Here is an 18,166-nt window from a genome sequence, read left to right as displayed (position 1 = left end):
GGTCTGCAGGCTTTACAGGAAGCATGGTGCTGGTATCTTGGTTTCTAGGGAGGCCTTGGGAAGCTTGCCATCATCATGGAAGGCCAAGGGGGAGCAGGCACATCACATGGCTGTGGCAAAAGCAAGATCGAGAGAGAGAGAGAGTTGTGGGGGATGACTCCACAGATTTAAATGACCCAATCTCTTGAGAACTCACTGTCATAAAGAGAGCACCAAGCCACAAGAGATGTGCCCCCATGATCCAAACACCTCTCACCAGGCCCCACCTCCAGCATTGGGGATTACAACTCAACAGAGATTTGGACAGGAGCAAATATCCAAATTATATCACAGCACAGTAACCATTAGACCAAAATCAGGCTTAGATTCTAGTCTTCTGTTATATCAATAACTTGATATATGCCTTTTCAAAAGTCAGGTAAAGTGTCAAAGTTTCATCGTTTATCAAAGAAGGATGGCATTTTACCTGTTGAGAGAAAAGACAAAATACTTGCAGTAATATTAGACACACACGGACATACACACACTCTCTCTCTCACACACACATACACACACACACACACACACATACAATTGTTAGCTGGCCATGTTATAACTCCTACCACACATTTTTACATTATAATGCATTAATGATTTTAATATTTATTGAAATATTTGTAGATACTAAAAAGCCAGCCCCAGGAACCACTGGTAGTATCCATAAAGCTTTTCAGTTCTTCAAAATAAAGTGTATGAGAGGTAGATTTTTCATATTTTCTAATTGCAGTTGACCTTTCTCTCTGAATGCCAAAGGAGATAATCTACACATTACTAGTTATATATTTCTTGAAATGGATGAATTTGATATATACCAAGGAAACATTTTAAAATACCAAAACTTTACAAGGATGAGCCAAGCAGGCACTAATCTCTAGTTATGCTCCTGTGCAGATGTCAGCCCACCAAGAAGGGCTCGTGTGACAGATGCTACTGAGACCACCATCACCATTAGCTGGAGAACCAAGACCGAGACGATCACTGGCTTCCAAGTTGATGCTGTTCCAGCCAATGGCCAGACTCCAATCCAGAGAACCATCAAGCCAGATGTCAGAAGCTACACCATCACAGGTCAGGGAACTCATTGTGCTAACCACATTTGTTAAAAAATATCCACAATGTAAACTGACTTATTAATTGCTCTAAGACTGACACTGATAAAATTTATTTTCAGTGTTATCATAACCCAGTTTTAGAACGTTATTTTCATGCTATGATCAGAAATTGTTTTGTCTTTTGAATGCCTGATTTTGTGTAATATTTGTCATGGAAATGGCATAAGTTTCATTCAACAAGTTTGATCTTTCATCATTGTGCCCTTTCTTATTTAAAAAATTATAACACAAAGTTTAAAACTAAAAGAAATAAAAAACAGTGATGTATAGATCTTAGCATTAGTATAGATTAAAAAGCATAGTTAATATAAAAGTAAATGATACTACTTAATAAAGGTCAAAGTGGTAACCAAAGAATATTCAATATCTGAGGTCTTTTTCAGTTTTTTAAAATTGTGATTCCAAGGCTCAGCTATTGATCATCTGATTACTATAAAGAGAAAACCTCAATAAATGGCCGCCCCTCATTGTGCAATGAATGTTGCCTCTTCCAATATAGCAATATAGCATTTTTGCATTCCAGAATTTACTTTAGCCAGTGTCCTTATCTGCATCAGTGATTCACTTTCAAGATACATTTCTTGTTAACAGTTACATCCATACCATGCTCTACTTTACTGTTCAAATGTGGACCACTTTGATAGTCTATATAAATATGGGATGATAGAGGAACCCAGAAAAACTGCAGGCGAGCTTGAGAATTCTCCTAGTAAAGCAAGAACTGGTAAAAATCATCTCTTCTCAAATCCCAGGTTTACAACCAGGCACTGACTACAAGATCTACCTGTACACCCTGAACGACAATGCCCGGAGTTCCCCTGTGGTCATCGACGCCTCCACTGGTAACTATACCTTCTACTGAGGAAATGCCACTGACTTGTATGCAGTCAGTCTCATGAACTCAAAAAACAAAAGTGAGGCGGATATTTTTGTATTATAGATTCCCGAGAATCCTGTTTCCGGTTTACAGTATTCTCGGATTCTTTTAAGTGTGTTTAGAAGGGCTAGGGAGAAAAGTGTGGGAATAATTTTCTTGGTTATTTGCCTTCTTAGAGACTTAATTTTCTTTCTTTCAGCCATTGATGCACCATCCAACCTGCGTTTCCTGGCCACCACACCCAATTCCTTGCTGGTATCGTGGCAGCCGCCACGTGCCAGGATCACCGGCTACATCATCAAGTATGAGAAGCCTGGGTCTTCTCCCAGAGAAGTGGTCCCTCGGCCCCGCCCTGGTGTCACAGAGGCTACTATTACTGGTATTGCTGCTTCCATGCTGTCATTTTCCTTTTTACTACCTAGGGCACATGAAGTCCTTAGAAAACGCCCGCTGCGTCTTTGATACTGTGTCATGAGAATGCAAAACCCTGTTCCTGATAACCTCAAAAAGCATTCTCTGTGTAGGAGTGGTACAGTTCAATACATCCCAGAAGGCATGAGTGAAGGAAAATGCAATTTCAAGACTGTCCTAAATGGCATGACTAGACTCATGTTTTCCTTTTGTTGCAAGTTTGCCAGATACCTGTCAATTCAGTCCTGGAGAAAGATATTTTTCAAAGCAAACTAGCTGATAGTGATTCTGTCATTACACTCAGATCTCTATAGATATGGCATTCTTGCAGGACTTGCCAGAGTACCACCTGCCATTGACCACTATCACAGGATAGGTCTTGAGGCACAGCAATCCCAACCACCCACATCAGAAAGAATACCTGGAATGGCGAATAAAAGTTGATTACCTTGGTGGGAAAGACTATAAGTCTCTAGTATTATTTTTGCCCAAGAGATGAAATTTTTAAACTATGTGTATTAGTCTGTTTTCACACTGCTATAAAGGGGTTTAATTGACTCACATTTCCGCATGGCTGAGGAGGCCTCAGAAAATGTACAATCATGGTGGAAGGGAAAGCAGGTATGTCTTACATGGCAGCAGGAGAGAGAAGCACAAAGGAGGAAATTCCAGATACTTACAAAACTATCAGATCTTGTGAGAACTCACTATCATGAGAACAGCCTGGGGGAACCACCCCCATGATCCAATCACCTCCTCTCCTCAATACATGGGGATCACAATTCCAGATGAGATCTGGATGCGGATACAGAGCCAAACCATATCAGTCTGTATAGAGTATCACCTAGACTTTAAAATTCCCATAGAACATACAGACATTAGAAGGACACACTGCCTTTTTAAAACTCGGGAGAACAGGAAAATAGAAGCAGATATGAGAGGAATTGAACTAGACACTTCCCACAGAGGCTGTACAAAGATTGGCCAATCTCTCTTACCCTTCACTTGCCTTGAGTTTTGCTTTTCATTGATCTGCCACTGAGGACCACTTGGTTATTAGGTCTAAGTAGATTCATGTATATAATCTGCAGGACTGGTGGTATATGATGCTGATAGATTTTCTTAAATTCAAAAAGGCAAATAAGACCACATGGTAAAAGAATACTCTGGAAAAGGTACCCAAAAAGTGTCTATTCAGGTGTCAGATATGACAGTCAGACAAGTACTTTGCGATGTGCACTTTATATGCAGGATATTTAGGTGTTTATGGAGGAAAAGTGAAGTTGATTTTACCTTCAAGAGGCCAACAGCCAGCTGGAGAGGAAGTGCCTCCTCCCAGTAGCATCTGCTGGTGAGACCGACTTCCACTTGACTAGCTGAGCCCATTGACATAATGTGATGGTTCTATTCTCCCTTCAGGCCTGGAACCGGGAACCGAATATACAATTTATGTCATTGCCCTGAAGAATAATCAGAAGAGCGAGCCCCTGATTGGAAGGAAAAAGACAGGTAAGAGTACCTTGCAGGTAACAAGGAGAAAGTTAGGACAAAACTAATAACAGATGAGCAATCTTGCAATATGAAAAGGTTCTCCGTGTTTTGATGCATTTCTTGTGATTTTTTTTCTAACAGCATAGTGTATATATTGTATTCTGTAATAGTAGGAATAATTTAACATGCACTGCAGAGTTTGGTTTTATTTTTTTTCTTTACTACAGCCACTCAATATAAAGCCTTGTTATTCGCCTTTTAAAAATTCAAACAAGATGCTAAAATGTAAAACCAAGTTGCTATCATTGCTCTTCTTTTATACCTTCTGTTGAATTTTAAAATGTTTCCTTTTTTAAAGGAGGAAGAGAAACCTCTCACATTTATCTTTGTTTATTGTTTGGTTTCTACAACTTCGAGCTAAATAATGTCTTGCTTTTGCACCCAGTTTTAATTTCAAGAAAATGCTGTCGTGATAGGAAAATTTAAAAAATGAATGTGTGTTTTATCTATTTTTACCATTTCAAACCATGAAAAACTGTTGAGCCAAACCTCTGTAATTCTCATACTTAAGACACTGATATGATTAGTCTGGATTCTACTTCCTACAACTTGCTTCTCAAAATTTAAAAAAGAAAGAAAGAGAATGCACATTTCGGTTCCATCAGGTTTAATTTGAGCAGAGGCAGCTTCTAAGGGGCCCAGCGGTTTAAAGCTGTGTGTATGATAAATTCATACTAACACTTTTTTCTTTCTAAACTATAAAGAAACCTTTGAGAAAAATCCTAAAGATTTCTTTCTGGAAAAAGTGTTTCGTGATCTCAGAACTGCTCATTTTCTGAGGGCTTTTTATCACATTGGTGAACATTCATTGTTGCCTGAATAGATGATGATTATTGCTGCTGCTTCTTGGAGCTTAATGCGCTTTGCTTTTTTGGCTCTAACCTCTCTTGGCTAGACGAGCTTCCCCAACTGGTAACCCTTCCACACCCCAATCTTCATGGACCAGAGATCTTGGATGTTCCTTCCACAGTTCAAAAGACCCCTTTCATCACCCACCCTGGGTATGACACTGGAAATGGTATTCAGCTTCCTGGCACTTCTGGTCAGCAACCCACTGTTGGGCAACAAATGATCTTTGAGGAACATGGTTTTAGGCGGACCACACCTCCCACAACAGCCACCCCCATAAGGCATAGGCCAAGACCATACCCGCCGAATGTAGGTGAGGAGATTCAAATTGGTCACATCCCTAGGGAAGACGTAGACTATCACCTCTACCCACATGGGCTGGGACTCAATCCAAATGCCTCTACAGGACAAGAAGCTCTCTCTCAGACAACCATCTCATGGGCCCCATTCCAGGACACTTCTGAGTACATCATTTCATGTCATCCTGTTGGCACTGACGAAGAGCCCTTACAGGTAATTAATTTTTCTCTTCACTTCTCATGGAGCAGCACAGAAAGGAGTAAGTTAGGTAACTGAAGTGACCAGCCCTCAGATAAAAAGTGGCTTCATGGCTGGGTGCAGTGGCTCACCCAGCATTTTGGGAGGCCAAGGCAGGTGGATCACTTGAGGTCAGGAGTTCAAGACCAGCCTGGCCAACGTGGTGAAACCCCGTCTTTTGAAGGAAAAAAAAAAAAAAGTGGCTTTCCTTCTAGAACCTCTTAGAAGATGGCACATTTAAGCCCTTTTTTTTTTTTTTTTTTTTTTTTTTTTTTTAAATCCCGACATGGCTCTACTTTGGAGGATATACCAGAGAGACACTAGCTTTTATTTCATAGAGAAAATGAAACTATTTCTATTATTCTCACACATTTGAGGTTCCTTTTTGAGTAAGGACAAAGAGATGATTCTAGAAAAGAAAGAAAAACATTCTACCTGAATCTCCATTTGTGTGCATCAGTCTACAACACTACCTTTGCGATTTGTCCTTGAAGAACCCCACTATCTACAATATGTCTATAGAAAAAAAACAGGCTAAGCTGTGCATAGCAGCTGATAAGTGATTGATTCTCTAAAACGTATATTCTTTGTGTTGACAGTATCAATTTTTTTTTTTCCCCAAGACAGAGTCTTGCTCTGTTGCCCAGGCTGAAGTGCAGTGGCGTGATCTTGGCTCACTGCAACCTCTACCTCCCTGGTTCAAGCGATTCTCCTCCTTCAGCCTCCCAAATAGCTGAGATTCAGGCACGTGCCACCACACACAGCTAATTTTTCTATTTTTAGTAGAGACGGGGTTTCACGATGTTGGCCAGGATGGTGTCAATCTCCTGACCTCGTAATCCACCCACCTTGGCCTCCCAAAGTACTGGGACTACAAGCATGAGCCACCCACTGTACCCGGCCCACTGACAGTATCAATTTTTATTATGTTGTTATTTTTCGAAAGTGGTAGAATTTAAAAACTGACAACACTGGAGGAAATTTATGAGCTTAGAAACACAGGTTTGAGGATTTGCCCAACTGTTTTAAGGACTCCACACTGGGGTCAGATATCTCCTGGAGTAGCATGACTGTGTCTCCCATATAGTGCAGTGTCCAGGTTTTATGTCAAGCAAACATGGCCAGAGCTTCCAGAGGGCTTATGCAGACCTGCGACTGAAGCAAGATCAAGGGCAGGCCGTCTCTAGTATTGTCGAGGGCTCCTGCTAACTACGGACCACATAGGTAGATTGTTGGCAGGAAAATCTGGCAGGAATGTTAGCCCCTATCCTTGTTCCATTTCTCTCCTCCGCTGGTTAGGACCACTATACCCTCCTCTTTTTTTTTTTTTTTTGTTTATTGTCTTCCTTTGCTTTGTTTAAACAGTGAGGGTTATTGGTAAGAGGAGAGCCCATGTCATTCCTCACTATAATGCTTTTTCTCTGCTTTGGATGTACCAATAATTGCAGTTCAGGGTTCCTGGAACTTCTACCAGTGCCACTCTGACAGGCCTCACCAGAGGTGCCACCTACAACATCATAGTGGAGGCAATGAAAGACCAGCAGAGGCATAAGGTTCGGGAAGAGGTTGTTACCGTGGGCAACTCTGGTATGTAAACACGTATTATTAAGACACAGGCTCCCCTCTGCTCTACACCAGAGATGGGCTTTTCTGTTGACTGTACCTTTGCTGCCATTGTCTTTTTATCTTTGGGAAATAATGCAACACATCAACATGAAATAAATGAGCAACTTTGTATTAAATTAATCTCTCCCTCACCTCCTGCCATATCCTGTTGTCTTCACAAAATGCATACGTAATTGACAGACTGTCAAATGGTGATATGATTATAGATCTGGAAGGGACTTCAAATATTATTTAGTACAACACTCTGAGTCCTTACTTGTGAGTATCTGAGTTGATATAGGGCACAGGTTTCCTGATGTCTTTCCCCAGACCCTCTCCATCTCACCATGCTGCTGTCCTCTTGAGTGATTCTTAAATACTGAAATGATTACCTATAAAGAAAATACCCTTTCTGCAGACATGGGGACAGTTGGCTTTTGCTCCTGATATAAAATGCTACCACCATTGTGCATTTCTGTCTGCAGAGAATGTTATTCCAATGTTAATTCATTTTTCCAATGTTATTTCCATTTTTCCCAACGTTATTTCCATTTTTTTCCTGACTATATAGGTCAAAAGCTTCTATAGAGGTTAAAAGATCATTGACTCTTCTCTGTAGCACCTGGGAAATCCTTTTAAATCAATAGTGTGCCACCTGGCTTCTCAATTTGAAGCAGCTGAAGATCCACCAAGGCACATGAGATAGGAGATAATCAAAACCGTGAATCCCGAATCTTCCAACAGGAGGGTTCTCTACTCCACACCAACAGAGAGTGCTAAGTCCTGTTTTTGCCAAGTGACAGATTTTATTCCTAAGGCCAGTTGCTTAATTTTAGTCTCTTCCCTCATCTAATAGAAGACTGTGCTGCTTTACATGTATAAATTCCTGTGAATTAAGCAGTTGAGCATTTGGCTGGAGAGAAGTTGGGAGGAGATTAATTTGTGTTTGTTGTATTACATAGCCACAGTAATGCTTATCTTTGCCTTTTGTGATTTTACTAGCAGAATGCCACGTGAACAGCATTTTCAAGAGGAAAAAGGTCTTCGTGCTTTTCTAAGTCATTTAAAAAAAAAAAAAAAGATTCCATCTCTTTAACTTTAGTTAGGATGGAATTTTAACTCCTGGCTCTTTTGAGTATAGAAACCCCTAGGAACAATTTAAGTTCCTTCCATTTTTCTTTTAAACTCCTTATTCCCAGCAGCAGAATGGGAGAACATTCTAACCAGGTTCTCCCAGCTTTGAGACGTCTCAGACTTACTAGCTCTCCAAAACACTATTTTCTTCAAGGGTGATGCCTTTTAAAAATTAGGCACTTCAAATATCTACTGCTTTTGAGCTGTTGAGTTTTGCACTGTAAAAAGAAAAATACATGGTGGGACTTTAAGTCAAAGTAAATTAGTTTATTTAATTTTTAGGGAATAGTTTGAAGCATGCTTTGTTTGCATAGATTTTTTTTTTAAATAAGCTTTTCCAAATCATGAAGAGATAAGATCTTAGGTAACATGAAGACACTCCCTTACTCATTCCTAAATCATCTGTATTCCAAGGGCTTTTTCTTGTTTGGAACCGTTGACCTCACTGATAAAGTGGTCTCACCACTATAATAACAGTGTCCAAAATCTAGGTATTCTGCACTATTATGCAAAAATTACAATAATAAAATTGAAAATTACATTATAATGGTATATTAAAATGCTAAGACTTTTGCATTATAAGCAAAAGACAACTTTAATAATTATTCTTTATTTAGTGAACACTTTCTAAGTCTTGGAAAAGGGTCAATGTTTTGAATTCATGACCTTATATCATCTTCGCAAGATTCCCCAGGAGGTATAGATATTTTTATTATTCTCCTAGTATTGCAGATGAGGGAAGCAAGGCAGAGCAATGTTAAATAGCTAGCCCAAGGTCACTCAGGTACCAGTGGAGAGGCATCACTAGTCTTTGCATCCCACTAAAGTTCTCAACTAGCTTAAACTGCCTCAAGATCTGTTCCACGTTCTATAAAGTAGTTTTAGCAGAAATGGCAATTATTTTAGAAACAAAGGGAAAAATAAAAGATGGGCTTCTTGTCAGATGCCTGTGACAGGTGTCCACTGACTACATGTAAGCATGGTTTTTTAGAGCAGTTAATGCCTTGATAGAACAGATGAATGCCTCTTAATCCTCCTAAAATTTTTGTTTTAGATTAAGTCATTGTATACAATCATTCAGTTTTCTTCTTATGGTCCAAATCGATTAATAAGATGTCTCTTTTTGCTTTTTCCTCCTTTTCTTCATAGTCAATGAAGGCTTGAACCAACCTACGGATGACTCATGCTTTGACCCCTACACGGTTTCCCATTACGCCGTTGGAGATGAGTGGGAACGAATGTCTGAATCAGGCTTTAAACTGTTGTGCCACTGCTTAGGCTTTGGAAGTGGTCATTTCAGATGTGATTCATCTAGTGAGTAGTTGCTTTGTCCATCCACTTGCGTGTTCGTCTCCTCAGTTCCATGCATGCACTCATGTGCCAAGGAAGCATGTTTGGAAGACACAGGTTCTTCCAAACATGAAGCAAACAAGGGAATACTGTTTGACTTGAAGTAATATTTTGCATCATAGAAAAATGATGGGAAATTTTACTTGGTGGACATTGCTTCATTTCAAGGGTTGTATGCCAACACAACCATTAATTAAACATAAGGTTATGGTGCTAATTTGATTTTTGAAATTTTCTGTGAAAACAAATCGATAAAGTTAAAGGCTTTTGGAACCAGGTCTAATTAAGAGTATTAGAAACACAGAAAAACTTCAAATCTCTTTTAATCTTTAGTGTTGAGTGAAATCAGAGGTGGACATTTAGACTCAAAAACACTGTCTCCTTCAGCATAAACCAAACATGCACATATCATAGTACACATGCACACACTTTTGCCTCACACACACAGCCCAGGTAGCTTGAATGTTGCTAGAAATATAAAAGAAAAAACAGATAATCTGCTTTTAGATCATTAAAAATCAACTTGAATTGATAAATGTTTGATTTTTAAATTCTAATAGGTTTTAATTTTTCAAACTTTTTAAGTTAAAATGTGCCTAGGAAATATCTATTATGCTTTGAGATTTAGGATTAGAATTTATAAACCTTTCATTTATTCTTTATGTTTACGAGATGTGATTATTATTGACAATTGGTTCATTTTTATAGATGTTGACCATTATGCCTATAAATAAGCCACCTATAGACATACAGAAATCATGTCCCATGGGATTGGAATATAGGACTTGGTAAAAAAAGGATTTTCAAAGTATTTTACTTAGCTTGTATACTTGAAATCATTTAATACAGACTGAAATTTTAGAGCCAGCTGTTTTCAATATAGACTTCCATATTTGACCATCTGAAAATGAAAAACAGTAAAAACATCATATGCTGTTTAGGAGTTGGAAATTTTAATATTTGACTTCAAGTAGGTAGTTTTTAACTCCTGAAATCGAACTACATTTAAGTTTGTACGTTTATTACCTGTTTAAGCACTTAGATGCAATTGTGGGAGCAGAGCTGTCAAGTTCATTTATGTGACTCTTTGGCTAAACTTACATAATCTTTGTTTTGATGTCATAGTTTTCTAATTATTTTACTTTGTAACTTAAGGCAGGCTGAAGTGTTGATAAAATGGAAGAAGTAGTATATTGTTATATAAGCTTCTGAGGTGTGTTTTGTTGTATAAGCCCTGGAGGTTAAAAAGTTATCTCTTATGTATAGTAGTTAAAGACATATAACTGTGACTTTTAGATATTCCACAGAACCAGTCTTATTTGATGTGGATAATAACCAATAATTTAGCATTTTGTTTGTTTTTGTTTTGTTTTATCCAGGTTCTTTTTTTTTTTACTCTTCCCACGTACCTGAAACAGGTGGTGGCATGTAGAGATCAGCTGATCCTTGTTTTATGGTTAATTGAACTATTTCGTATCCAGGGTTTCTGCAAATCCAAAAGTGATTTTTCATCTAGGATCTATTCCTAACAGTCTACTCCAATCCCACTTTAGTTTTCCACAATTTTAAATCTTAATAGTGAGAATTCAAATGAAAGTCATTTCATTTGACTATTCTTATGTCATGATTGTGGCAGAATAAATTGGATCTTAAAAATGTCCTAGAAAATGGTAAATGATAAAGAAATAATATTTTAAAAGTCAACCAAAGAAATGGCCCATTGGACAGGCATGGTGGCTCACACCTGTAATCGCAGCACTTTGGGAGGCTGAGGTGGGCGGATCACCTGAGCTCAGGAGTTTGAGACCAGCCTACCCAACATGGTGAAACCCCATCTCTACTAAAAATACAAAAAAAAAAAAAAAAAATAGCATGGTGGGGAGTGCCTGTAATCCTAGCTATTCGGGAGGCTGAGGCAGGAGAATTGCATGAACCCAGGAGATGGAGGTTGCAGAGAGCCGAGATTGCACCACTTCATTACAGCCTGGGTGACAGAGCAAGACTTTGTCTCAAAAATATATATATATATAAATTAAATAAATAAAAATAATCAAATAAAATGGCCCATTATAGGGGTTTTTATCTTTAACTTGCTGTTTCTTCCAGATCGTGCTTCTGAAGACCCTGTGACATGTCCCAGTTCACCCACTGTCTTGTGAGTCAGAATATACAAATAACTTTTTGGTCCTGACTTTCCCCACCCCTACAGGATGGTGCCATGACAATGGTGTGAACTACAAGATTGGAGAGAAGTGGGACCGTCAGGGAGAAAATGGCCAGATGATGAGCTGCACGTGTCTTGGGAATGGAAAAGGAGAATTCAAGTGTGACCCTCGTACGTCATCACAGATCATTTTTAGTTGCCTTATTAAGCGTTCCCACTTTCATTATCAGGCTGTAACTCTCATTCACAGAAATGATCGGAGACTTTAGGTCTCCTTGAAGAGTGAACAGTGGGTTTCTTAGTCTTTTGATTTGGGAAAGTGAAGACAAGCTTCAAAAATGAGTCATGATTTAATGTTATTACAGGACACTTTAGCACTTTTCCAACATGAGTATTTTGACCATTATCTGCAGTAAAATGCTAGAAAGCAGCTTTATTAGTCTGTAGATTCAACTTGTAAAATATGATTTCCATCTTCCCATTGGAGCCTTTCCAGTATATTAAGTCTAATTTTTGGAAATGCCACCCTAAGATCTGTATAGCAGTACTTCTCTTATGGATGATTCACATAAATATGTGGAATTTGCACTGTGATGATACAAATTTAGGACAGAAATAGAACCCACCCCTAGATCAAGTCTGCAGTATTATTCTCAGCTTACACGTGCATCTGTCTTGTGTCTACATGCAGATGAGGCAACGTGTTATGATGATGGGAAGACGTACCACGTAGGAGAACAGTGGCAGAAGGAATATCTCGGTGCCATTTGCTCCTGCACATGCTTTGGAGGCCAGCGGGTAAGACCAGATGTGCCAGGCTCCCTACAAGCTAGCTAAGATAAAAAGGGTGGGCTCCTGCGAGGATGTGTCGTACACACAGGAGGGGCAGAGACCCTTCGGAAGTATTAAAATACCATGTTTCTTGCTGGCATACAGCTGCTGACACAGCGCTCTAGAGTAGCTCTATGTCTACCTTACATGCCATTCATTCTTTCTAGTAATAGTAATTTCTAGTACTAGAAAGAATGAATGGCATGAATTACTATTTCTAGTAATAGAAAGAATTAATGGCATGTAGAGTACCAAAAACATGAGTCCTGAGTCATTCTTAATAGCAATACCTGTCATTTATACTATGCTAGAATCATTTTCCTAAGCTCCCTGGCATCTCAGAGATATCATTTACACTGAAAAAAAGTGAAGCAGAGATACTAGTCAAATTAATTAGTGGTGAGCAGAATGTGTTTCATTTCAGCCAGTTCTCCCCATCCTGGGCAGCCTGAGACCATCCCCTCCCCCGCTACTCTCAGGCTGCTTCTATTTTTCAGCAACTAAAGTGTTAAGTGCAGTGTAGCTCTAGGCCTCCAGCTCCATTCTGATGGACTGGTGTCCCCATGGCAACGTTGTTAAATATTTTGAATAATATCTCAGATGTAAGAAAATGCCACTCTTTCACCCTCTCTCTTGATTCAGAACAGATCCGTGTTACAGGTCTAGCACTGTGCTAAGTAATACAGGAAAAACAGAGGAAATGGGAAATGGTCTTGGCTCTTAATGATATAGTTGAAGATGTTAAATTAGCATATATTTCGAAGTCAAGCTAATTAAGTTCTAAGTGGGTCTGACAAATACAGTTCTGGGTAGGCTGGAATTAGCAAGAAAGAGAAGCATGAACTGACTGAAGTTTACGATGCCTAAGGTTTAGTTGAGAGGGTAGAAAGCAGAGAGACAGAAAGCACACCCCCTGGGATCGAAAGGAGCTGGCCCAGGTGGGCTTTGGTGAGCCAACCCTCTGCCTGCTGTCTTCTGGTAAGAAATTAGATGGGAAGAAGTGGCTTATGGAGGGCCTTGGCAGCCCATTGTTTAAACCAGTACTTCTCAACCATTTCTAAAATATGCCCAGTATAACAAAAAATAATATGCCTTTCTCTAATATGATTTGAAATTTCAAAACGAAATGATGCGTAACTCAAATAAAAGCAAGGGAACGTGACAGCTCTTTGTTTTCAGTGAAGACGTGCCCTCCCAGCAACTCCCCAAATCCTGGTAGGTGAGGGGCGTGCTTCACACTCGAGGGTGAGACTCACTGGTGAATGCATTTGGCATTAACCAATTACAGGTATCCAAGATGCAAAGAAACATGATGGAAAATAGTCTTTGGGAAAATTAATCTTTAGGAAAATTAATCTGGCAGCAAGGGCATTCAGGGGCCTGTCTTGACCCCACCAGGGGCAGCCCATGGAAACTACTCTGATCTTGTTTCACCCCCAGTGATTACATGGGGAGGGAGGTGCTCCCAATTCTGGAGGAGAATTGGAGATTGGAATTTAGATTGAATTCAGTATCTCTCTCTGTCTCTCTCTCTCTCTCTCTCCCATTAACACTTACAACGACTGTGATCGTATGATCTTAGAATTCAGTCACTCTGGTTTTAAAAATGTGTGATGGAGAGTGAATTTGCTGGGAAGTTGATTTTGGTCTCACTTCAGCATCTTCTCATTATTTATGCACATGAAACCTTTCATGTGTGAGGCTTATTCCATTCTCAAGTAAAGTGCTAAATGAAACATAAGACAGGAGTGGAAACTGTTACTTTCTCATATGAAAGGAAGATTCAATGACTCTGTAAGGAGGCAGTCACTGGTATTGTGTTAGGTATTAAGGGGCATATGCGCTTACACAGAGAAATATGTCCAAAACATTTAAATTCTAATATAAAAAAGAAAGTGATTGTATTATTCAGGGCTGCATTTTAGTTGTAAGAAAAAAAGTCCAACTCAAGTTAAGCAAAAATGGTCCACAGAACCAGGACCCACCGGCTTCAGGGGCTGCTCCAGCAATGGCGCCCGGAGTCCCTCTTGCTCCTCGTGCCTTCCCATGCACTGGCGCCATGCTTCAGAGGGGTCTCTGCAGATGGTGTCATTGATGACTGACCTCCGTGAGCTCCAGTTTTACCCCCTCCCAGCTTAAGAACAGTAGTAAAAGAGAACATGTATGTCCTCCCATTTCCAGCAAAAACCTCAGGGAGGAGCCTCACTGGCTCAGCTTGGTCCCATTTCCATCTCCCATGCCATCTCTGGCCGGACGAAAGGCTACCATGTCTCTGCCTAGGCGAGTTTAAGAAGGGAGTGGCAAAGTGGTGCATTAGAAAGAACATGGCCGGGGTCACCCCACCTCCTAGGCAGCAGCCCCAACTCCACCAGTGGTCCACTGTATGACTGCCCTGCTCCCTCTAAGCAAAGTCACTCCTCTCCTCTGGGTCTTTGTTTCCTTACCTATAAAATGACAATGTTTGTTCATGTGATCTCAAGTCCCTTTTAAAATCGCTACGATTCTATGAAAACCTTTTCCATCATCTAGTGCAAAGAACTTGTTGAGGAAGTTGGGATTGGAATGAGCCTCAGCAGATGGGTAAGGTTTGAATAGGAGGAGAAGAGAGGACATTTCAGGGGAAAAGAAACAACACAGAGAGACAGATACAGGTATAAGATATGGTAATAAGCCAAAATGTATTCTAAGAATTATAAATGCATGAAATCATCATCAAAGTTTCCTTAGTGATTAACTGCTTATATTTGGCCAGTGCATAAGCTGTGAAATTTTTCTTTAACTCAAACACTAAATTACGATGTCCTCAGATTATCATAAACCCCATTTGACTTCATGCCTCTACTCTCTCAGGGCTGGCGCTGTGACAACTGCCGCAGACCTGGGGGTGAACCCAGTCCCGAAGGCACTACTGGTCAGTCCTACAACCAGTATTCTCAGAGATACCATCAAAGAACAAACACTGTAAGTGCATTGGCGCCACGAGTATGTTCCCTCATACTAGACAGTCCTTTCTACAGGTATCTTCCTTCAGAATGAACCAAATATTTTAATTTTTTAAAAAAACTCATAAATGACTTAAGTGAAACACTGTATTCCATAATACAGTTTAAGTTATCATTTATTTAACTCTTGAACATCTCCTATTGCCCAGTATGCTGCTAGGTTCTTGAAACTAGGAAGAAATATTATCCTATTTATAAGCAGCTGTCATGAGTCCCCACCTCCCCGCATTTTTTTTTTCTGTACACTTTACAGTATTTGCCACTAATTTTTTTTCCCTTCTTTTTTAACAGAATGTTAATTGCCCAATTGAGTGCTTCATGCCTTTAGATGTACAGGCTGACAGAGAAGATTCCCGAGAGTAAATCTTTCCAACCCAGAGGAACAAGCGTGTCTCTCTGCCAAGATCCATCTAAACTGGAGTGATGTTAGCAGACCCATCTTAGAGTTCTTGTTTCTTTCTTAAGCCCTTTGCTCTGGAGGAAGTGCTCCAGCTTCAGCTCAACTCACAGCTTCTCCAAGCATCACCCTGGGAGTGTCCTGAGAGTTTTCTCGTAAATGAGGGCTGCACATTGCCTGTTCTGCTTCAAAGTATTCAATACCGCTCAGTATTTTAAATGAAGTGATTCTAACTTGTGATTTGGTGTGGGATCAATAGGAAAGCATATGCAGCCAACCAAGATGCAACATGTATTGAAATGATATGACCAAAATTTTAAGTAGGAAAGTCACCCAAACACTTCTGCTTTCACTTAAGTGTCTGGCCCGCGATACTGTAGGAACAAGCATGACCTTGTTACTGTGATATTTTAAATATTCACAGTACTCACTTTTTCCAAATGATCCTAGTAATTGCCTAGAAATCTTTCTCTTACCTGTTATTTATCAATTTTTCCCAGTATTTTTATACGGAAAAAATTGTATTGAAAACACTTAGTATGCAGTTGATAAGAGGAATTTGGTATAACTATGGTTGGTGATTATTTTTTATACTGTATGTGCCAAAGCTTTACTACTGTGGAAAGACAACTGTTTTAATAAAAGATTTACATTCCACAACATGAAGTTCATCTATTTGACATAAGACACTTTGCGGGGAAATAATTCTTGTCAATGTTCTTTTTCAATTCAGCAAACATTTGAAAATCTATGATGTGCAAGTCTCTCTAATTGTTGATTTCAGTACAAGATTTTCTAAGTCAGTTGCTACAAAAACGGATTCGTTTTTGTCACTTCCATCTCTGCACTAATGGAGACAGCCTTATACTTTCTGCTTTAATAAGTTTAAGTGAACCCAAATATTTATTAAAATTGCTAGTTTGCTCTTCAGAAGTATAATCGAAATAATCTTTAGTTACTCTTTTCTAACCATTATAATTCTTTCCTTCCTCCACCTTTCCTTCCTTTACTGAATAAACCTCTGTTCAAAGAGATTGCCTGCAAGGAAAATAAAAATGACTAAGATATTAAAAGTATTTAAATAGTATAATATAGAGTTTTATCTTAGGGAAACCCCATAGTATGATAACCCCAATCTAACATGTCTTACTTTGGATCAGCTGACACTTTTGCATGGCTTGATAAACTCCCAGCCAAACAGTTTGTTTACTCCTGATCTGTAAAGGTCATTTCTTTTTCAATTTAACATTGAGGAAACAAACTTTGGGATTAAATTTAACATTCAGGCCAGGCGCAGTGGCTCACACCTGTAATCCCAGCACTTTGGGAGGCTGAGGCAGGTGCATCACCTGAGGTCAGGAGTTTGAGAACAGCCTGGCCAACATGGTGAAACTCAGTCTCTATTTAAAATACAAATATTGCCAGGCGTGGTGGTGGGTGCCTTTGGTCCCAGCTACTTGGGAGGCTGAGGTAGGAGAATGGCTTGAACCCAGGAGGCGGAAGTTGCAGTGAGCCGAGATTGTGCCACTGAACTCCAGCATGGGGGACAGAGCAAGACTCCATGTCAAAAAACACAAATAAATAAATAAATAAATAAATAAATAAATAAATAAATAAATAAATGTGACATTCAGAATAGTAAATAGTGCCACTGCAAATAGTTAATTGTTAATTAATAAAAAATTAGTAGTTCATAATAAACAAGATATGCAAAGCACTTTTTAAATACACTATTGTACAATGAAAGAAGGTATTTCAATAAATACCTGGCAAAGAATATTAAAACTAAATACAGAAAGATACTTCCTCATGTTCATTTGAAAAAAAAATACTAACTCACATTTGAATTGATTTACAGTTTACAAAATGCTTTGACATTTAGCCATCTCATTTAGGAGAGGTTTTAGAGCTTAATTTTACAGGGAATGAAGCTCAGATGAGGGTTCCTTAGCAAAATACAGACCCAGACCCTGGACTTCTGTTCAACATTACTGATCTTTCAGCTTTATCAGCCCAGTAGTCACCAAGAGAGCTACTCTGTATGTTTTTTAGAAACCACAGAAAGTACAAAATAAAGGTGACAGTAAATGACTGTCTCACATATGTGGGTCATCACTGCACCCTGGAGAGAGAATGTTGTCTCAATACCAATCTATACACTGTGGGAAGGGACAACCCCCTGAGACACATGTGCTGCAGAAAGTAAGCTGGTGCCTCCATATTCATAGGTGAGCTGGTAAAGCAGGCCCTTCATCTGAATCTTGCTTAAAGGCCTTGATATCTAAAAATATAAGGAAAGAGCAGCTA

The 18,166-nt window shown here is 39.3% G+C and overlaps 1 protein-coding gene across 11 annotated transcripts in view; it reads left to right on the top strand.

The window, feature by feature from the left end:
• FN1 (fibronectin 1) overlaps positions 1-16,519 on the top strand; it is a 75,713-nt gene extending 59,194 nt beyond the window's left edge. For 3 of the 11 annotated variants that reach the window (XM_025404483.1, XM_025404481.1, XM_025404475.1), the window contains 12 exons: positions 931-1,107; positions 1,904-1,993; positions 2,228-2,407; positions 3,859-3,948; positions 4,886-5,152; positions 5,246-5,352; positions 6,825-6,963; positions 9,265-9,429; positions 11,675-11,800; positions 12,321-12,427; positions 15,311-15,421; positions 15,754-16,519. In XM_025404483.1, coding sequence (XP_025260268.1) covers positions 931-1,107; positions 1,904-1,993; positions 2,228-2,407; positions 3,859-3,948; positions 4,886-5,152; positions 5,246-5,352; positions 6,825-6,963; positions 9,265-9,429; positions 11,675-11,800; positions 12,321-12,427; positions 15,311-15,421; positions 15,754-15,825 — 1,631 coding nt within the window. In that variant the 3' untranslated portion in view covers positions 15,826-16,519. Of the gene's footprint in view, positions 1-930; positions 1,108-1,903; positions 1,994-2,227; positions 2,408-3,858; positions 3,949-4,885; positions 5,353-6,824; positions 6,964-9,264; positions 9,430-11,674; positions 11,801-12,320; positions 12,428-15,310; positions 15,524-15,753 lie in introns of those variants that run through there. The other 8 variants (XM_025404476.1, XM_025404478.1, XM_025404474.1 and 5 more) reach the window with 4 other exon arrangements.
• Positions 16,520-18,166: the final 1,647 nt, after the last annotated feature.

The sequence above is a fragment of the Theropithecus gelada genome, chromosome 12, assembly GCF_003255815.1.
Source record: "Theropithecus gelada isolate Dixy chromosome 12, Tgel_1.0, whole genome shotgun sequence".
NCBI classification, from domain to species: domain Eukaryota; kingdom Metazoa; phylum Chordata; class Mammalia; order Primates; family Cercopithecidae; genus Theropithecus; species Theropithecus gelada.
This window is presented reverse-complemented; position numbering and strand designations above follow the sequence as displayed.